General features: G+C 39.7%; 1 protein-coding gene across 1 annotated transcript in view; it reads right to left on the bottom strand.

The window, feature by feature from the left end:
* Positions 1-21,486, bottom strand: part of LOC133376447 (sodium channel protein type 1 subunit alpha-like) — a 95,825-nt gene that overhangs the window by 54,459 nt on the left and 19,880 nt on the right. Inside the window, exons 7-8 of the mRNA XM_061608582.1 lie at positions 21,058-21,318; positions 457-520 (exon numbers count right to left, since the gene is read on the bottom strand). Coding sequence (XP_061464566.1) covers positions 457-520; positions 21,058-21,318 — 325 coding nt within the window. The remainder of the gene's footprint in view (positions 1-456; positions 521-21,057; positions 21,319-21,486) is intronic.

Genomic DNA, 21,486 nt, shown 5'->3' with positions numbered 1-21,486 from the left:
TCTCTCTTCAGCCCTCAGGACCACCAGCTATCTGCTGCTTCATTATAATCAGCCTTTCCTCAAGCCCATTCAGGATGAACACCAGCTGCTCCAGTAAGGTAAGATGTAATTCTCTTGCTGCCCATTTCCAATTCAACATATTTAATCGATTGCCACAAGTGAATTATTAAAAGTAAGCCTAAGTCGGAGCACATCAAATCCAATTCTCTAATTTAGGGGTAGCCAATGTGGTGCACTCCTGAATGTTTTTGGACTCCAACTTCCACCAACTCCATGGCCAATGGTAAGGGATGATAGGAACTGGAGGCCAAAAAATCTGGAGAACACCACATTGGCTACCCCTGTAGTTGAATACAATGGCATGTTATATAAATTAATTATACGGATAACAGTGTTAAAAGCTGTTCTTGCTTTGTCTTTTATTTTCTAAAGCCTAATGATGGGAGACGGTCTTACCCTGCATCAGAACTGTTGCCACAAAGCAAAGCATCATTTTGTCCTTCCAGAAAGTAAAAATTACCTGTGTGAAAAATTATTTCAAAACATTAGAACATAATTCAACAATTTTGGATAATATAATGTTTTTGCTCAATGACCCCATTTCTGGAACCCTCTCACCAACACTTCTAATGCAAAAAGGATGGTGGGTAATTTTGAGAGGCTGCCCAAACAGAGGGAGTATATTAAGGGAGGATGAAGAAGGAAGACTACAACAACTTAGGCAGATGTTAAACAGGTCACAGTTTTATTAAGTGTGCACAATGCAGAACTGGGTCAGTGGGGTAATCAGAAATACTATTGCGATTAGGGCGTTCCATTGTTATGCCCCATAATAAATGGAGGCATGGCAAGCATAATCTCATGATACCAAGTGGTCAAGTTTATCCTTCAATCTACTTAACTGATCTCCAGCTTGAGTGAGAACATCTGGAATTTAGCTAACTTTTCAGCTCAGTCTTACATAAGAATTAAATGCAGAGAGTCTTATGAAAATAAAACTCGCAAACTGATTCTTGGAGGACCTTAGAACCATTTTAAGTCTATCTGGGAGCTTGACCCATCCCTCAGGCTGCAAATACACTGCTTATACCTAACTGTTGAATCGTGGAGTTAGTCATGAGCTCTGTTTCACCATCATCCCTCAACATACCCAGTCCCAAAGTTGCAATAAATAACAAAGAACACTCAGTAAAGCAGATCGCACATAGCAAGCAAACGTGCAGGTTCCTAGAGCAGACTGGGAGTGAGTTGATTGACCCAGCTTGGCTTAGCATTACATGCAAATGGGGTCAAATAAATGAACTCACTCCCAAAATGTCTTATATCTCCCTTCCCCCTCATGTTGGGCAGCCCAGAGAAGTTATGGCAAGGAAAACAAAAACCACAAGGATCCAAAGGCCAATAAATGACAAATAAAACGTTGTTTTCATAAGAACATAAGAAGAGCCCTGTTGGATCAAACCAAAGGCCTATCTAGCTCAGCATTCTGTTTCCTACAATGGCCAACCAGATGCCTCTAGGGATCCCGCAAGCAGGGCATAAGGGCAGTATCTCTGTCTTGCTTTGAGATCGCAGCAACAGCTATTCAGATGCATACTGTGTAGCAAGGCTGGCAGCAACTAACAACAATAAAATGGTAGGCCATTTTGGTACCTCTTCCTTCAGACAGATTCAGACAGAATAAGAGTGAGGAAACTTCACAGTTTTAAAGTAGAATGGAAAATGGAAGAGAAAGAGTACAGCCACCCAGAGTCAAGATGGGTTGCAAATATGTTAAAATTAATATCAGACTTATGGATTGATCATAAGACTTGCTATATCAGCAAACATGCTCACATTAAGATGTGCTGACTTTTCACCATTGTGACATCAGCGTGTGATGGTTAGCAACTAGACTGACCATCAGGGTAATCCAGCAGACCTGAGTCAATAGGCCATTCCCCAGGGCTGGTGCCAGCAGGCAGCCAGGTTTGGCCCTGGCTGAGGACCCCTGTGGCCCTGAAGGGCCCCTTCTTAGGGTGGGAGGGTAAAGCTCCTGTTTGGCAATCCGTGGCAGTGTCAGGTTGTGGGACTCAGTGGTCTCAAAATGGGAGCTTGCAAACACCCGCAGGTACCTCCACCCCATAAAGGTGGTGCAGGGCTTAAATAAGCCTGCCTGCCCCACCTACCTGTCACAGTGGGTGGGGGTGTTCAGCTGTATGATAGTCCAGGCTGAGGGCAGGTTGGAGCCCAAGGGCACAGTCATACCTGACGCTGGCTCTGCCATTTCCTTCATTAGCCATGAAGTGGGTTATTGTTGGTTGATTTCATTAAGGGCTAAGAATATAAGGAGTAAGGGAGATATGGGGTGTGTCATGAGCCCCATGGAATGGGTGTGGAGTGATGAGGATGAGGAGTCAGACTTGGATTTGAGGGAAGGTACTAGTGATGTGCCTCCAGATGTGGTTGAGCTTGAAGGCTCCTGCGCCGGTGACAGCTCTGCAGATCCAGTTATTAATGAGGAGGTGCTGCCTGGTCAGGAAGCTGTCTCTCCACCATCCCTTCACCCCCTTTCCTCGTTCACCCCACTGTTGCCACTGCGCAGCCCCCCTCCCGAGGAGGAGGATCTTGCTGAGGGAGTCCAACTGCCTTCACCTCAGACACGTAGGCTGTGGCACCGGCAGGCCCAATGAGTTCCCACTGTCCCTCTGAGGAGCATGTAATGTGCGTGCTCTCCCAACAGCGACACTTTCCTCACGCAAGTAATACAAGTAGCAAGCCTGCCCATCCTTACTTACGACTGATAAGGTGTGTCTAATTGCTGTGACAATGTTTTAGTGTAGTATAGCCATGCCTAGCTATTCCTTGTAATGATGCTGAATCCTGTGTAATCTATGTAAGCTGATGAAGCACTCTGAACTGAAACTTTCTGTTAAATCTGTTAAAGCACACCCAAATGTCTGCATCTGTCTTGGATCGGTTCAGTCAGGACAGGATGGCTGGCAATCACAGAAGCATCTTTTAATTCTTCTGCTTGACTGTAACAGGAGGTGAGAAACCTCAGGCCAGGGAGCCAAATGTGGCCCTCCAGGCCTCTCTATCTGGTCCTTGGGACTATTCCTAAGCCACACACCCTCCCCTCCTTGTCTTGCATGGCTCAAATGCATCCTTGAACTCTGATAATGCCTCTGACTTATATGGATGGAGAATAGAGTGGAATGTGTGGGTTTGTGTGGAAACTAGCCTACTGTACAATTTACTGTATAATTTATATTAGTTGTTCAGATCACTTTTGCTTCTGGCTCCACACATCACTGACATGTGGCTCCAGAGCAGTTGCCAAGAAGGGACTGCAGCCCTCAGGTTGAAAAGGGTTCCCCATCCCTGACCTAAAAGCAACAGGAGACAGTTGCAAGATTGCCAAGTAAGCACACCTTTGGTTTCCTACTATTTCTCACTTTTCTCCCTTTGTAATGTAATCTTTACTGAGGTCATCTGGTATTCATCTGGCTGGGAACTTGCAGAGCCATTGCAACTTGATGTATGAGCAGTGGGAAGAGTGCCAGGAGAACCATAATAATCCCCAATATTACTGCTGGAGCCAGGAAGGGGAGATCTTCAGCAGGCTTAATTAGGGATAGGCAAGAATTTTGCTAAGATTGAACTTGGCACTGGACTTCCAAGTAGTTTGCCCATTCACTATCTTTGTGGACCAATCCTGAACGCTATGAGCTTCTGTGGCATCTTCTGACACTAGATTTTTTTAAAAATGCAGTGGATATAACAACATTGTTATTGTTGTATTCTCTTTAATTTCAGTCAATGAGGTGTTCATGGTAGACATTAATATTCATTGTTACCTGTGGAGCTTTTTTAGCAACCTGGAAAGAAAGTGGTATGGCTGCTGTGCAAAGCCCTCAAAAGCCGGACAGAGAAAGCAGCTTTCTTTCTTCTAGCCCAGTTCCCCCCTTCACCTCCTTTCTACCGATGCTCTTGAAGAGGGGATGGAAGGCAAGTGGGTTTGCAAAATCAGGAAACCAGAGAAAAGGGAGATCAGCTTCTCTCCCTCCAGCCAGAATTGTGTGTGTATATGGGCGTAGTGTGTGTGCACTGTTCTTCTGCTACTCCTGAAACTAACTAGTTTGCATATTTGCTTTGCTAATGTGAAACTGACTGGCCTGCCTTTTGCTTTGCTAATGTGAAACTGACCAGCCTGGGTCTTTGCTTTGCTAACGTGACAGGAGATCCCTTGCTTTCTCCCACCGCTGGGGGGGAAAGATCCATTTGATTCAGGAGAAGGAGGCAAAGACGAAGGGGGGATTGGGTAGAGGGGATTGGGTAGAGGGGATTGGGTGGGCGGGCAGTGGGCAAAGAGAAAGTCCTTTTCATTTAAAAAAAGAAAACATTGTTAGCAATAATGATACAATATCATTATTTTTGGGGAGGAAAAAGTCAAAATGGTAAAAGCAGTAGAGAACAAACACGGAATGGAACTGCCTGCCAGTTTGATGAAATGCAACTGAACCAGCACCACAAGTGGATCCCATCCCTAGGCTTGATGCTGCTTGGTGTTTGGCCACCAGTTACCAGTCAATAAGTTACAAGCATGTGCTCCAGTGAGGATGTTGACAGAAATTGTCATGCACCACATGCACATCACAACTGAGCACACGCCATGACCTGTTCTATTGGATATAATAGAATGCTTACTTCAAACTAATTTCAGTGAGAGGGCACACTGTGGGCATCAGGGAAGGCCTCTGTGGGTCGATGGACACCCATGAGCACCCTTGCTCATGAGGACCTCTAAGCTGATCCTAAAATGTTAATTTTCTTCTTTGTGAATGGGGGCACAGTCAAGGATGGTAGAAAATTACCAGCTCCTTTATTTAGAAATGTGTTATTGTCATGGAAAAGTAACAGTCACAATCACTAAAGTGCCAGATGCAACTTTACTAAGTTGTTTTTTCTTGGAGGCTGGGTGATTCATCCTAATCAAACCTAGTATGCTGTGTTTATTTATGATACATGGGCTGTGTCATTCTGCCCTCTGCATTCTCCTTGTCTCCTCTGCAGTCATGGCTATCCTGAAATAGACACAAATAACCACCCTGATTGTGCTTAGAAGCACTTTGGTACAAGAGAGCCAAGAACATCTATATCCAGTTTCTGAACTTGGTCAGCTGGCAATTGGAACATCAGATTAGGCAATGAAGTTGCTCCATAAACGATACACTTACACAAAATGATCAGATATTTGAAACACAGTTTATAACTCGTGTATGAGAGGATAACTTGCAAACACATCTCTTTGCACTTGCTTGCACACTTATACTGGGGGTTGGGAGAGGAGAGAAGAGGAGATGTTGCATAGAGCTTAAGAGTGTCAGACTAGAACTGGGAAGACCCAGGTGCAAAGCCATTCCCCTCCACTCACTCATGAACATTGCTGGGTGACACTGGGCTACTCCCATCTCTCATCCCAACCTACCTCAGTGGGTTATTGTAACCATAAAATAGGTAAAGAAGGCATACATGGTGCCCTTGGTTTTTCTGGAGGAAGGGTGGGATAGAAATATGATGTGTAAAATAAAAATAGGTATCATTTGCCAAGTACATGAAATTCTTCCCAGCCAGTCTATAACGATGGAAGCTGGCTTTTATGCTTACACATCAATTTGGCTTCTTGGTCATCTGCTAAAATTGACTTCAGGTGTCAAACTGAGGAATTACAGGTAGGAAAGTGCAAGTATGTGCAGGGGGGTAGGGAGCACACAGCTTGATCTACCTTGCTGTTTTCACCTACTGTGAACAACTTGAATACATTCACACACACTGCACATAAGGATGTAGGACAGGTAGACATGGACAAACCCGGCAACTTTGGCTTTTCACGCGGTCTCTTTTTTTCAAGTTCAGTTCACACATTTCCATTATACATTTGTGATATTTTTTTAAAAGGCCTTATGAAAATGTCAGGATTTTTGTGCGCTAAAATCCACATTTTTGTATGCAGTTTGGTCTAATATGCACATTTTCCCACGTCTAGGATGCACACCTTAACGTGGTGAGGGGGTTTGAGCGTGGTAAAGAAGCTGAGAGCAATGCCGTCAGAAGTCTAGACCAAGAGGCTAGACTCCTAGCAGGGTCACCTAAGGCGGAATGGTCAAAGATGAGACACCAGACTAAGATGCATCCAGACTTAGAGGAAGGCAATGGTAAACCAACTCCGAATACCTCTTACCATGAAAACCCTATGAACAGAGTATCCAAAATACAACAGGAGATAGTGCTGGAAGATGAGACCCCCAGGTCAGATGACACTCATCAAGCTACTGGGGAAGAACAACGGACAAGTACAAGTAGCTCTGTGACCAATGACACAGCATGGTCAAAGACAAATGGAAGCCCGGAAGCTGACGCGCACACATGTGAAAGGTAAGTCCAGAGTTGTACGATGTACACAATAGGAACACAATAGGAACATGGAATATGAGAAGCATGAACCAGGGAAAGTTAGAAATTGTCAAGAAAGAAATGGAATGTATCAACATTACAATACTTGGCGTGAGTGAATTAAAATGGACAGGAATAGACACTTTCAATCAGGTAACTACAAAATATTTTATGCAGGAAAAGAGAAATTAAAAAGAAACAGGGTTGCTTTAATAGTGAGAAGTGATGTAGCAAAAGCAATTAGGAGCTACAACGCAAGGTCTGAGCGAGTTATATCAATGTGATTTAACCGGAAACCTATTAACATAACCATCATCTGAGTCTATGCTCCAAAGGCAAACACAGATGAAGAGGAAATGGAGAGATTTTATGCAGAAGTACAGGACGAAATTGATCACACACCAAAACAAGGTGTTTTGATAATCATGGGAGACTGGACACAAATGTAGGGAACAGAGAAGAACTAGAAACTGTGTGAAAATATGGCTTAGGAGATAGAAATTAAGCAGAAGAAAGACTTATTGAATTCTGTGAACCCAATAATTTGTTTCTTGCAAACACATTTTTTGAGCAACCAAAAAGACGACTCTACATGTGGACATCACCAAATAGTCAGTATAGGAATCAAATTGATTACATAATTGGTAGCAGAAGATGGAGGAGTTCCAAACTTTCTGTGAAAACAAGTCCAGGAGCAGACTGTGGTACAGATCATGAACTAGCAATATCAAAAATCACAGTAAAGCTAAAGAATAACAAACCAATCATAATGCCAAAATACAATGTAAGTAACATCCCAGAAGAATATAAAGATCAAATAAGGAACAGATTTGTGGCTTTAAATTTAGTTGATTGAGAACCAAAAGAACTGTGGATTGAAGTCAGAGATATTATCATGCAAAAAGACATGTTAAAAAGAGAAAAAGACCTCAATGGATGGCTGACAAAACTCTTAAAATGGTTAAAGAGAGAAGAAAAGCAAAAGGAGATAGAAACACAGAACCCTAAATGCAATAATACGACTAATACATAGGGACAAAGAGAACTATTACAATAGTTATTGTATAGAAATAGAAGAGAATAATAAAAAGGTGGAACAAGAGCCTTATTCCAAAAAAGTAGAGAAATTAAAGGGAACTTTAAACCAAGAGTAGGGATGTTGAATAATCAACAGGGGAACACACTGACTGACTGAGATACAATAAAAGAAAGATGGAAGCAATACACTGAAGCACTATATAAAAGAGAAGGAAGGATGACATATTCATTCACGGAGGAACTGTATGATGAAGAACCAGACATTTTAGAATGTGAGATGGAAGCTGCTCTTAAAATACAAAGCAACAGGAACAGATGGCATACCAGTTGAGTTGCTACAAGTTACTGAGAGTGAATCTGTCCAAATTTTGACAAACATTTGTCAACAAATATGGAAAATAAAGCAATGGCCCACAGACTGGAAGAGTTCAATATACACCCCAATTCCAAAGAAAGGTGATCCCAGGGAATGCAGTAATTATCAAACTATTGTCTTAATATCCCATGCAAGTAAAGTAATACTCAAGATTCTACAACAAAGGCTTTTACCATATATGGAATGAGAAATGCCAGATGTCCAAGCTGGATTTAGAAAAGGAAGAAGTACAGAGATCTTATTGCAAACATACATTGGATAATGGAATGGAGCAAGGAATTTCAGAAGAATATCACCCTGCGTTTTATAGATGACAGCAAAGCTGTTGATTGTGTAGATCATGAAAAACTACAGAATGCTTTAAAAGAAATGGGAATGCCACAGCATCTGATTGTTCTGATGCACAACCTATAATCTGGACAAAAGGTACTGTAAGGACAGAATATGGAGAAACCAATTGGTTCCCCATTGGAAAGGGGGTGAGACAAGGGTGTATTTTGCCATCCTAGTTGTTTAATCTATACACAGAACATATCATACGGAAAACGGGATTGGACCAAGATGAAGGAGGTGTGAAAACTGGAAGGAGAAATATCAATAATTTAAGATATGCAGATGATACCATACTCTTAGCAGAAACCAGTAATGATTTGAAATGAATGCTGATGAAAGTTAAAGAGGAAAGCACAAAAGGAGGACTACAGCTGAACGTCAAGAAGACTAAAGTAATGACAACAGAAGATTTATGTAACTTTAAAGTTGACAACGAGAATATTGAACTTGTCAAGGATTATCAATGCCTCGGCACAGTCATTAACCAAAATGGAGACAATAGTCAAGAAATCATAAGAAGGCTAGGACTGGGGAGGGCAGCTATGAGAGAACTTGAAAAGGTCCTCAAATGCAAAGATGTATCATTGAACACTAAAGTCAGGATCATTCAGACTATGGTATTCCCAATCTCTGTGTATGGATGTGAAAGTTGGACAGTGAAAAACGTGGATAAGAGAAAGATCAACTCATTTGAAATGTGGTGTTGGAGCTTTGCACATACCATGGACTGCAAAAAAGACAAATAATTGGGTATTAGAACAAATTAAACCAGAACTATCACTAGAAGCTAAAATGATGAAACTGAGGTTATCATACTTTATCATACATAATCCACGAATAGGCAAAAAACCCTTGCAGTTTAAGAACGTAACTATAGCCCACAGATATTTCCATCAAACTTTTAAAAAGCAGGGAAATTGGGCAGTTATAGTGAATGCACCAGGGGAGCAGGAGACCTGACCTCCTTTCTGAGATATTGTACTGCCCTACAAATTTGTCAAAATGCAAACACCATTTGGGCTGGTCTTTCACAGTCCAATCCACTTGCTGTGTACCTTGGAAGAATTTGGTAACATGTGCCTCTGAGCATATGGTGAGTGGTGGCATATGGTGAGTGGAGGGGAGGAAGGGCTGGAGTGGGCAGAGGAGGAGGAAGAAGGAAGGGAAGGAGGAAGGGAGAGGAGAGGGGAAGGCGGGGAAAGGCGGGTCTGATCATTTTCATTCTTATTGAGTTCAATGGGATTTACTCCTATGCTCCCACGGTTAGGATAGGTAAAACTGACCATGGGGAAGGAGGAGGGGGAAGGAGCGGATTGGAGGGGGCAAAGGAAGGGGGAGGGGAGGGCAGGTTTGATCATTTGCATACTTATAGAGTTCAATGGTATTTGCTTCCGTGCAATCATGCTTAAGATAGGTAAAACTGACCATGTGGAGGAGGAAGGGGAGGGGGAAGGGGAAAGGGAAGGAGGGGATTGGAAGGGGATGGGGAGGGAGGGGCAAAGAAAGGGGGCGGGAAGGGGAAAGAGGGGCAAAGGAAGGGGGAGGGAAGGGGAAAGAGGTAGGGGATAGGAGGGAGGAGAAGGGAGGGTAGGTTTGATCATTTGCATACTTTTTGAGTTCAGTGGGATTTATTTCTGTGCAATCATGTTTGAAAATGGAAACGGACTGCCTTCAAGTCTATCCCAACTTATGGTGACCCTTTGAACAGGGTTTTCATGGTAAATTGTATTCAGAGGTGGTTTTACCATTGTCTTCCTCTGAGGCTGAGGGGCAGTGATTGGCCCAAGGTCACCCAGTGAGCTTCATGGCTGTGTGGGGATTCGAACCCTGGTCTCCCAGATCATAGTCCAGCTCTGACCCAGGGGAGTGGCAGGGAGGGTAGGAGGAGGGGAAGGGTAGGAGATTGGGTGGGTTGGCACTGGGCAAAGGGAAAGCCTCTTTTCAAAAGGAAAACATTGTGAACAGTATCATTGCTTTTCAGTGTTTCCCCCACCTTTTTATTCTACAGCAGGCACATGTAGCCTCCCACCCAAATGTAAAACAAAGCTGTCCCTGGCCACATCCACACCAGACCTTTATTTCACTTTGGACAGTCATGGCTTCTCTCAAAGAATCCTGGGAAGTGTAGTTAGTGAAGGGTGCTGAGAGTTGCTAGGAGACGCCCTGTTCCCCTCACAGACCTTCAATCAGAGTGGCTGACTGTTAAACCACTCTGGCCACTGGAGCTCTGTCAGTGGAATAGGAGTCTCCTCTCAGCACCCTTCACAAACTACACTTCCCAGGATTCTCTGAGGAAAGCCATGAAACTGTCTCAAGTGAAATCAAAGTCTGGTGTGGGTGTGGCCCCCTGATTAGCCAAGTCAAGCAGCTGTGAGTCTGGCTTTTAGAACACGGACAGTATCATTGCTTTTCAGTGTTTCCCTCACCTTTTTATTCTACAGCAGGCACATGTAGCCTCCCACCCAAATTTAGAACAAAGCTGTCCCTAGCAACATCCACACAGGCCTCTATTACACTTTGGACAATCATGGCTTCTCTCTCTAAATCTTATCATTTGACTTAAATTACTACCGTAAAAGAGACTTGTTTACGAATCAGCAATTCAGAAATCTGGGTGAGTCACACTTTTTTTCTTTCATATAAAGTTAAGGAAGAAGGGAGCAATTAAAAGAACTTGTTTTATTTTTTATGACAAAAAGCTGGCTTAAATTTGGAATTACAAAGATTAAAACGGATAAGAGGCAACTTATTAGATAAGATGATTTGATTATTTGAAGGAAATATATCTGAGACTATTTTTTTATTCCTTTTTTCTTGGACTATTTTTTTTTAACGAATCTGCTGTTCATGTATGTTACTAGCTGTTGGATGCTGAGAACTGGATTTGTTTTACATTCCTGAACGTGCTGGAGATAAGAACCGTGCTGGTTAGATCATATTAACAGGCCTGGAATATTAACTCTTTTATTGTTGGAGGAAAAAAATAAACAGTTTGCCTCTAAGTTTGGGAACATTGACTAATAATAGAAAAGGGTTTTTTTTTTTTCAAGAATGACAACCAGGAAAGCAGCTAAAGTTTTAGAGCGAAGAGGTTCAATTGATACACAAGAAGGGATAGACATGTTCCAGAAAATCATGGAGGGGATTAATGATTTTAAACAAGAGATGAAATAGGACAGACAAGTTTTTAAAGATGAATTTCGTAATATGAAAAAGGATTTTAAAGATTTGAAAGATCATATCAAAACAGAAGTGGATCAGATTAAAGATACAATTGGGCAACTAACACAGGAAGTAAAAAATGTTAAAGACAAGGTGCAAACCTTGGAGAATAGAATAGACATTTTAAATGTGGAATTGGAAAAACAATTGGACTATATTGCCGTTATGGAACTCAGAGATAAAGAACATTGCTTGAGATTCCGTGCAATTCCTGAGGAAACAGGTGAAGATATTAGAGAGAAAATTGTTAATGCCTTGGTAAAATCCTTGGATTGGGATGAAGACCGGATAGAATTTGAAATAGATAAAGTTTATAGAATTAATTCCAGATACGCAACAATGAAAAAAATCCCAAGAGATGTGCTTGTTTACTTTCTAAAAAAGAGGACCAGAGATATGGTTTTGCAACATCATTTTAACAATGTCTTCAAAATTGACGGTAAAGAAATACTGGTGATGAAGGAAATTCCTATTAGACTTCTATGTAAGAGAAAAGAATATGCTTTCTTCACAGAAAAACTCAAACAATGTAAAATTCAATTTAGATGGGATGTTCCAGAGGGAGTGATCTTTACATTTAGACAACAGAAGTATCGACTGAATACTGTTCAAAAAGGAAGGGATTTCTTGAGAAAAGCCTCAAAAGACATGGAAGAAGACAAATTCAAAGACATGGATACAATTCCTGGGAAACAAAGTCAACAGAAACAGGTAGAGGAAGAAAAGGATGATGATGAATTAAAGGGAGCAACAGGTACAGACTTTTCTAAAATACATGCCTAAAAATGGATTACAAATTTCTAACTTGGAATATAAATGGAGCTAATACGTCGCAGAAGAGAAAGTATTTCATTATTTGAAAAAATTAAAATTGGATATAATTTGTTTACAAGAAACTCATATTAAGAAGAAAGATTCTAAATATTTGATCTGTAAAAATTTGGGTGAAGAATTTATTTCAGCAGGATCTAAAAAAAAATGGTGTTGTTCTTTATATTAACTCACAGTTGTCTCCTAAATTGATATTATTGGATGATAGTGGCAGATTTGTGGGAGTTGAAATCACCATACAGGGTACAAAAATTTTGATAGTGGGCATTTATGCCCCTAATGAAGATAAAACAAGGTTTTATACAGGACTCATGGAAAAATTATCAGAGTTTGCATATGATCATTGGTGTGTCATGGGTGATTGGAATGGGGTAATTTCACCAAAAATGGATAGACTTTCTGAGAAAAATATTAAAGAGACACAGGGCAAACTGCCGAAGATCTGCTTTGAATTGATGGAAAATTTAGAATTGGTGGATGCTTGGAGATATATAAATGACAATGCAAAGGAATTTACTTACTTTTCAGAAAGACATAAAACATTTTCGAGGATTGATATGATTTGGATGTCTAAAAGTTTAGTGAAAGACATTTCCAAGATGGATGTATTACCAAAAACTTTTTCGGATCATAACCCTGTGATACTGACTTTTTTAAAAAAAATATTGGATTTAGATGGAGACTAAATGAATCTTTATTACAACATGATAAAGTAGTGCAAGAATGTAAGAAGAAATTAAAAGAGTTTTTTGAACACAATGTATACAAAGGAACAGATGAAAATATTGTTTGGGATACAAGTAAAGCATTTATGAGGGGATATTTTATTAAATGTAATTCTGAACTAAAAAAGAAGAAACAACAGAAAATGCAATTAATTTTGGAAGAAATAAAACAGAAAGAGGAAGAATTGAAAAAGAATCCAACTAAAGTTTTCATTATAAATCAAATTAAAATGTTACAGAAACAAGTGTCAATGTTGACAGTTAGAGAAATTGAAAGGAAATTAAATTTTGCTAAACAAAGGACTTTTGAATTTGTAAATAAACCGGGGAAATGGTTGGCATATAAATTAAGAAAAGAACGACAAAAAAATCTCATTTTAAAGATACAAGAAGAAGAGATGTTGACAGACAATGTAAAAATCCAAAAAGCTTTTCATCAATATTATTCAATGTTGTACAAATGTCAGGAAATTCCTTCTGAAAAAATAGAAGAGTATATATCTAAGCAGAATTTGCCTAAAATCACAGATTTCCAGAGACAAGCTATTATTGGTCCTATTACGTTAAGAGAAATATCTGATGCAATAAGTAAAATTAAACTAGGAAAGGCACCAGGACCGGATGGATTATCGGCAGCGTACTATAAATGTTTGGAGGAGGAACTCTTGTTACCTTTACAATGTACAATGAATTCAATTTTGCAAGAGGGAAAGATACCGGATAGTTGGAAAAATGCCAATATAACATTAATACCGAAAGAGGAGCAGGACCTAACTAAAACAAAAAATTATCGGCCAATATCTTTATTGAATAATGATTACAAAATTTTTACAATGATTTTGGCAGAAAGAATGAAAATAATATTGCAACTATTTATTCAGGAAGATCAAGTGGGGTTTTTACCTAAAAGACAACTACGTGATAACGTCAGGAATGTTTTGAATGTGTTGGAATATCTAGAACAACGAAATGACATACAAGCAGCTTTGATTTTCTTGGATGCTGAGAAAGCATTTGATAATTTGAATTGGAAATTTATGTTTAAGGTTCTAGAGCAAATGGATTTTGGAGATAATTTTATAAAATGGATCAGATCGATTTATACATCACAGAAGGCACAGATAATTGTCAATGGGGATTTAACGGACTCATGTGAAATACAAAAGGGTACAAGACAGGGATGTCCACTGTCCCCTCTTTTATTTATTTTGGTTCTAGAAGTGCTGCTTAGAGACATAAGGCAAGACAAAAGGATTTCGGGAATAAAGATAAAAAAAGAGGCATATAAACTGAGAGCATTCGCTGACGACTTGATAATTGTATTAGAAAATCCCTTGGAAGGAATTAAAGTATTGATGGATAAATTAAAAGAACTTGGACCATTAGCAGGATTTAAGATCAATAACCAAAAAACAAAGATGTTGGTGAAAAATTTATCTTTAAGGGATCAAAAAGAGCTAATGGAGAAGACAGATTTTAAAATAGAAGAAAAGGTGAAATATTTAGGTATTATTATGACAAATAAAAATTCAAAGTTGTTTCATAATAATTATGAAAAATTATGGACAGAGATTAAGAAAGATTTGTTAAGATGGGATAAATTACAGTTGTCATTAATGGGTAGAATATCTGTAATAAAAATGAATGTATTGCCGAGAATGATGTTTCTATTTCAAACAATACCTGTCATATCCTCTGATTTACCTTTTAAACAATGGCAAAAAGATATTTCTAAATTTGTTTGGCAGGGGAAAAAACCAAGAGTTACAAGACGCCAAAGAAAGAGGAGGGCTGGGATTACCAAATTTGAGACTTTATTTTGCTGCTTGTTGCTTAGTCTGGATAAAGGAATGGATTGTATTGAGGAACAAAAGATTATTGGATTTGGAGGGCCACAACCTGAAGTGGGGATGGCATGGATATCTATGGTATGATAAAGTAAAAGTTAATATGGATTTTAATAATCATTTTATAAGACGTCCTTTGTTGAAAATATGGAATAAATACAAAACAAGGTTTTTTTCGAAAATACCACTATGTGTTTCAAGTCAAGAAGCATTTTATAGAAGAGAAATGGCTGGAAAAGAGAAATGGTTAACTTACCAAGAACTATTAGAAAATGTGCATGGAGAATATATAATGAAAGAGAACAGCTATTAAAGGAAGGATATAGTTCTCAATGGTTTGCCTATTTACAATTGTTAGAAAGATACAAATTGGATAAGAAAATGTATGGGTTTGAAATAAATAAATCTGATTTTGAAATAGGTTTGTGTACAAATGATGAAGGTATAATTGCAAAAATGTATAATTTTTTTATTGAAAATGGACATGGAAGAAGAACAAGTAAAAGAATGTATGGTCAAGTGGGCAAAATTTTTTGGTTATAATATACAAATGGATCAATGGGAAAATGTGGAAAAAAGGTTTGAAATTTACATTATGCTATAATCTTAAAGAAAATTTTTATAAAATGATGTATCGTTGGTACATGACTCCAGAAAAGTTGTCAAAAATGTATAGTAATGTTTCTAATGTATGTTGGAAATGTAAACAACAAGAAGGATCTTTTTATCATATGTGGTGGTCGTGTAAACAGGCAAAATTATTTTGGGCACAGATAGGTAGGATGATGCAAAAAATCTTAAAGATAAATATTCAGTCAAAGCCAGAATTTTTTTTATTGGGTTTTATGGATAAACAAAAGGAAAAGAAATATGGAAGAATAATATTATATATGATCACGGCAGCAAGATTACTATATGCACAAAAGTGGAAAATGGAATTAATACCAACAATGGAAGAATGGCTATTGAAATTAATGGATTTAGTTGAGATGGACAAATTGACATGCCTTCTCAGAGAAAAAACGACAGATACATTTCTTAAGGAATGGAAGCCTCTTTTGGACTTTTTGTTGAAAGAAAAAAATGAAATGATGATAATGGGATTTGACGATTAATTAAGATAGACTATGGAAAAAAGTGAATTTCGTATGTTTTAGGAGACAGGTTTGATATATATTATATACTTATAGCTGATCTGTAACAAATCGGAAGTCAAGTTCTTCTTTTTATATTTTTTGTATTGTTTTTGTTTGATTTTGTTTGTGTTTGTTTTATGAAAATTTGAATAATAAAAAAATTATTACACGACAATCATGGCTTCTCTCAAAGAACCCTGGGAAGTGAAATTAGTGAAGGTTGCTGAGAGTTGCTAGGAGACACCCTGTTCCCCTCACAGACCTTCAATCAGAGTGGCTGACTGTTAAACCATTCTCTCAGGGAAATAGGAGTCTCCTCTCAGCACCCTTCCCAAACTACACTTCCCAGGATTCTTTGAGGGAAGCCATGACTGTCTCAAGTGAAATCAAAGTCTGGTGTGGGTGTGGCCCCCTGATTAGCCAAGCCAAGCAGCTGTGAGTCTGGGTTTTAGAACACTGATAGTTGGTTCTTACTGAGCATGCCCCATGTTATCATTGGCTTCAAGCCAAAATTTCTTAAATTAATTAAAAATCAGCCAGGCGTTTTTTTAACTTTTAAACTGCAGAAGATGAAGCTCAGCGTATGAGGCAAGGTCAGTATTAGGATTACAGGTTCTCTGTGAACATGGCTGATTTTTAATGAATTTCAACAGATTATGAGAACTCGGACAGAAAAAAGTCCAGAAGGGCTCTGGGGTTTTCTTCTCTCTTTTTAGACTCTGAACTCTCTATTCTCTCTGACTGTTTTGTGTATCACCATGAAAATTTACAAGGTTGTTAAGCAAGCGTTTCTAGGTTCAGAACTATACGTTTTGTAAGGTTTTGTTTTGAAATGTGCTTATGGGAAGCATCAGAATGGCATGGGGGTATTTTCAATTTAACATTGCGGAATGTGAAAAATCCACGCTGGCTATAGTATACAGCCACTCTTATGCCTGTATAATGAGAAGACATGATTCACTAGAAAAGACAGTAATGCTGGGAAAAACAGAAGGAAGTAGAAAAAGAGGAAGACCAAAGAAGAGATTTATTGATTCCATAAAGGAAGCGACAGACCTGAACTTAAAAGATCTGAACAGGATGGTTTATAACAAATGCTATTGAAGGTCGCTGATTCATAGGGTCACCATAAGTCGGAATCAACCTGAAGGCATATAACACACACACATGCACATTTTTACAAGTAATGTATCCAAATGTGCATGTTTGTGTGTTATTTTCATTAATATGTGCATTTTTATGCACATTTCTCACTGATATATGCATTTTTGCACACATTTTTGAGTTGAAGAACTGTGCCACAGACTTTGGAGAGGCGCAAATTTCAAAAGGATAGCTGAGTTTTGGCTTGCATGTTGTTTTGGAAATTGCTAATTTGATAGGTTTGCGTTAAAACTTGAACTGAATAGAATTTCTCCCTCATCCCTCAGGAGAAGTCAGTTTGATTTGCAGTAACTGACAACGCACCCTAAACCATTTTTGTTGACACACACACACAATTTCCAAAGTGGCAATTTTTGTGTGTGGAATAGTATACAGATGAATATTTCCACACCTGCCCCTCAGTTGTCACAGTTATTGCACCTATTTTGGGGGGGACAGGTGTGTGGGAAGCAAGGGACTTCGATTATTGAAAGGTCACTATTTATCTCAAAATAATAATCCTAAAACACCCAAACAAGACATGACAAACCATCTCCCTTTCACACAAGGCAAGTATAAGGAGAGTGGTAGACTGTTTGCCTCCTTACAGCTTAAACACCTGTGTCATCACAAAGTGTGATCAACATGTTCCCAGAAATGATGAAATGATTGATCCCTTTAGGAAATGAAAGTGGGAACCATTCCCCACAATTCCCCCAGGAGTTACCTTTCCCTGTGCAGTGAATTTCATGGTGTCACAGGTATACTTTTAAAAATAAAGTCACCGTGGCTTAAATTGTTGTGCGTCTTAAGTGAAAGAAAAAGAAAGGAAAAACAAAGGGCAAAAAACAGATCCACATGACTTAGCGTCGCTATCACAAAGGAACTCTAACATACATGTAATAAGTCCAATTTCTGTAAATGAAGTGCAGAAGAGGCCCATTTATGAAATAATCAGAAAAAATATAAATACTGACCAAGTACATCAACTCTGAAAGACTAAATAAGTTATTAAAGCATAATGCTAAGACACTGAAGGGATGGAGATTCAGAAGTATTCTTGTTTTGTGCAATATTTTTGGGACCAAGGTACCTAAAGGACCATGTTCTCCCATATCAATCTGCCCAAATGCCAAGATCTTCCACAGAGGCCCTGTCATTGGGAGATTATGCTGGTGGCAACAAAAGTCAGTGTTTTTTCCACCAGTGGCTCCTAACCTGTTCTCCGGGGGCTTACGGCTCACAAGGAAATTGGTAGCCAAATTAATTAACCGGTAAGGCTACATTAAGTAATGTCTCTTCCATATGATCACATCAGGTATAAAGTCCTAGTAAGCAGGATCACATCAGGCCAAGTCAGGTTAATTTAGCAAGCTACATCCAGATTCTGGCAGACATTATCAGGACCACAGAAAGCTGTCTGTCAGCTCTGTTGGCTGGAATTCTCCCTCTATTATGGGGTAGTGGAAGGATGTTGCCTCAGCAAAGAACTGAAACCTTATGAAGGTTGGCAAGGTCTGTTTTGCAGTTGACCTCACTGCATTGGAGGATCTAGTAGTGCTCTTTGAAGGGGTCTTCTCTAGATCTGTAACTTTTGGCTTCTACAAGGTTATGGAGATGCAACAGAGGGCTCATCCACAGAGGCAGAGGATGGCAGAAGGGCCACATTGTCAGGCTGGGATGGCACAGGAAGAGGCGCTAAATGCTCCCTCCTGAGTGAAGCAGGCTGAATCTCTTCCCCTCCAAGTCTTCCTTGAGCAATGCAAGGTCCTGGGTTTGGAAGCCATGATAGAACCCCACTGGGGAACACTCTATCTGAGGCCAGTTCTTCACACCACAAGCGGAGCAGCCTGAGATTGTGATAAAGGTGTAGTAAAATATAAGCGGGAACTGTGTGACACAGTACACCAGTGTGAAGGCAACTTTAGAGCTGGAAAGAGAGCTAACCAAGACAGACCTATTGAGGCTCTTGCACCAAACAAAAATCAGTCAGAGCCTAAGAAGATTTACGGTAGACCAGCCAAATCCTCCCCTTATTGACCTGGGCTAGAAGGTTCAACTGGTGCCTCCTTCAGAATAGACCTCTGATTCTGAAGTCTCCTCATAGCCAAGTGAGCATTCCTCCACAGATTCTGTATCTCCCACCTGCCCCAACTTCTTTTTAGTTCCTGGGGATGAGTGAAGGGAGAGAGTCCAGATCCACAGTTTGGTGAGGTGCTCGTTTGGATCTCAGGCATGGCATCTGAGTTACAAGGCAAGTTGGGCTGCTTAACAAGTTATTAATGGGTATTCTACAGGGTTTCAAGCCTTTTCCTTGTGTGAGGTACCATCAGATGCAGCGGCCCCAAAGAACCCTGCATCTGTCTTGGAGGTGTCAAGACAAGACATTTTTTGTTGTCTCAGGTATTTTAATGAGTTGATATTTAAACATTGCTAAAGACAGTTTTCTACTCTGCTGTTTTATTTGGATTGATTGCTCAATTGCCTGAATATGTTATTGATTTTTATTTGTTTTATTGCATATTTTATTGCTGTTTTGATTTTAAATTGCATTGTAAACCATTCTGGGATAAAAGTTTGGGAAGAGCAGTACACAAATTCCTTAAAAATAAATAAAACCAATGAGGCAGCACTTACTTGTTTTCACAGAGACATAGGTTCAGTTCACATGTAATGCTAACTCAAACCATGGCTTAGCATGAACATGTGAGCATGTGGATTCCCAGAGAGGAGATGACAGCTGCTTTGCTCAGTTGAACCTGGGCGCAAACAAACCATGAGCTGTAAACGAAGAACAAACCATGTCTACACTTGTGGTTTGTCTGGATCAAAGCCAGCAGCCAACGCTACCGTGGCTGTCTCCCCCAGCATGGCAGAGGAGAGGGCGAGGAGAGGCACCCAGAGGAATCCGGCACGATGCCTGGGGCGAGGAGCCGCCTGCTGTCTGCCTTGCTGCGCATGGGGTTGCCAATCTGCCTGCCTGCCTGCCTGCAGTCGCCATGTCATGGAGCCTGGTGCAGCCGGTTGGGGCACCGGGCGACGGAGTGGGGATACTGGGGAGTGCCGCCGCCACTGCATTGTGTATCCTGGGGAGCGTTTGTGTGAGCTCTGGGTGCTCTGTTTCGTCAGGGATTCAACCGAGGCGCTGCCTTGTCCAGCGTTTTGCCTCTCTGCAGTGTTCATCTGGCTGCTTTTGAGGGGAGCCTATGGGCGGTGGTCTTCTCCTGCTGTGGGTTCTCTCCAGCCACCAGTGCCTGGAGTTGGTCTGCCTCTGAACATGGAGTCTTCATATAACAACAGCAGCCATCAGCAGAGACTCTTAACATCAATGCTAGAGTGAAAAAAAACCTGTTTTCTTATGTTTTTGTATTGGAATGTTATTATTAATATTGAAATGTTATGTTATTAATTTGATATGTTTTAATTGATTGATAGCTTGTTTGATGATGTTTTATTATGACTTTAAGTGTGATAATGTTTAGGTAATCAGTTGGAGTTATTGTTGGATTGTTATGTTTTGAATTGATTGCTACTGATTTTGTTATTTGCATGTTTGTAAGCCACTTTGAGCACATTTGTATGGAAAAATGGCATATAAATTCAAGCAATAAATAATAAATAAATAAAAGCAAACCATGAGCCCAGGTTCAGACAATGCGCTAAGCCACACCATGACTTAGCTCACAGCAGCGCAGGAACAGCAGCAGAACTGGAGGAGGAGCAAAGCAGTCATCATCTCCTCTCTGGGAGTCCACATGCTCATGCTAAACCACAGTTTGTGTAAACTGGGTCATAATTTAGTCATTGTAGAATATGGCTTAGCCTGCTCTATCTAAGTGACCCAACCAAAAAACTGTAAAAATGGCTAGTGTCTATTCAGAAAAACATTAATTTGAAAGATTTATGTTTATTCAATATTGCGCACTGCCATCTCATTTTTTTAAAGTAACAGTATAAAATTACATTCTTACTTTCATCCAGTATGTATTCGTTCCAGTTAATTTGCGTACTATTAAATGTGCCATTTTCTCCTAGTGTGATATTAAGTAGGTAAGGATCACTTGAATTTGTAGCATTGTCCGGATTCCAATACAAGCATTTATTCCTCAAGTTGCCCATGAACAGCTGGAGCCCTATTAGAGCAAATACACTCAGACAAAATACAGTCAGAATCATTACATCTGACAGTTTCTTCACAGACTGAATGAGGGCTCCCACAATTGTCTTCAAGCCTGCAAGCAGAAGAGCATTGTTAGGGTGATGACAAATTCATGTTTTAAAAACACAACATACCCCAATAACAGGGTTTTTTAAATTTAAAAAACCCTCATGCAGTAGTACCCCAAATAAAAAACACTGATGTTTTATGAACTAACAATTTAAATGGTTCTATCACTTGT

The sequence above is a fragment of the Rhineura floridana genome, chromosome 2, assembly GCF_030035675.1.
Source record: "Rhineura floridana isolate rRhiFlo1 chromosome 2, rRhiFlo1.hap2, whole genome shotgun sequence".
NCBI lineage: Eukaryota > Metazoa > Chordata > Lepidosauria > Squamata > Rhineuridae > Rhineura > Rhineura floridana.
The sequence above is the reverse complement of the archived record's forward strand: the minus strand, read 5'-3'. Positions and strand labels throughout refer to the sequence as shown.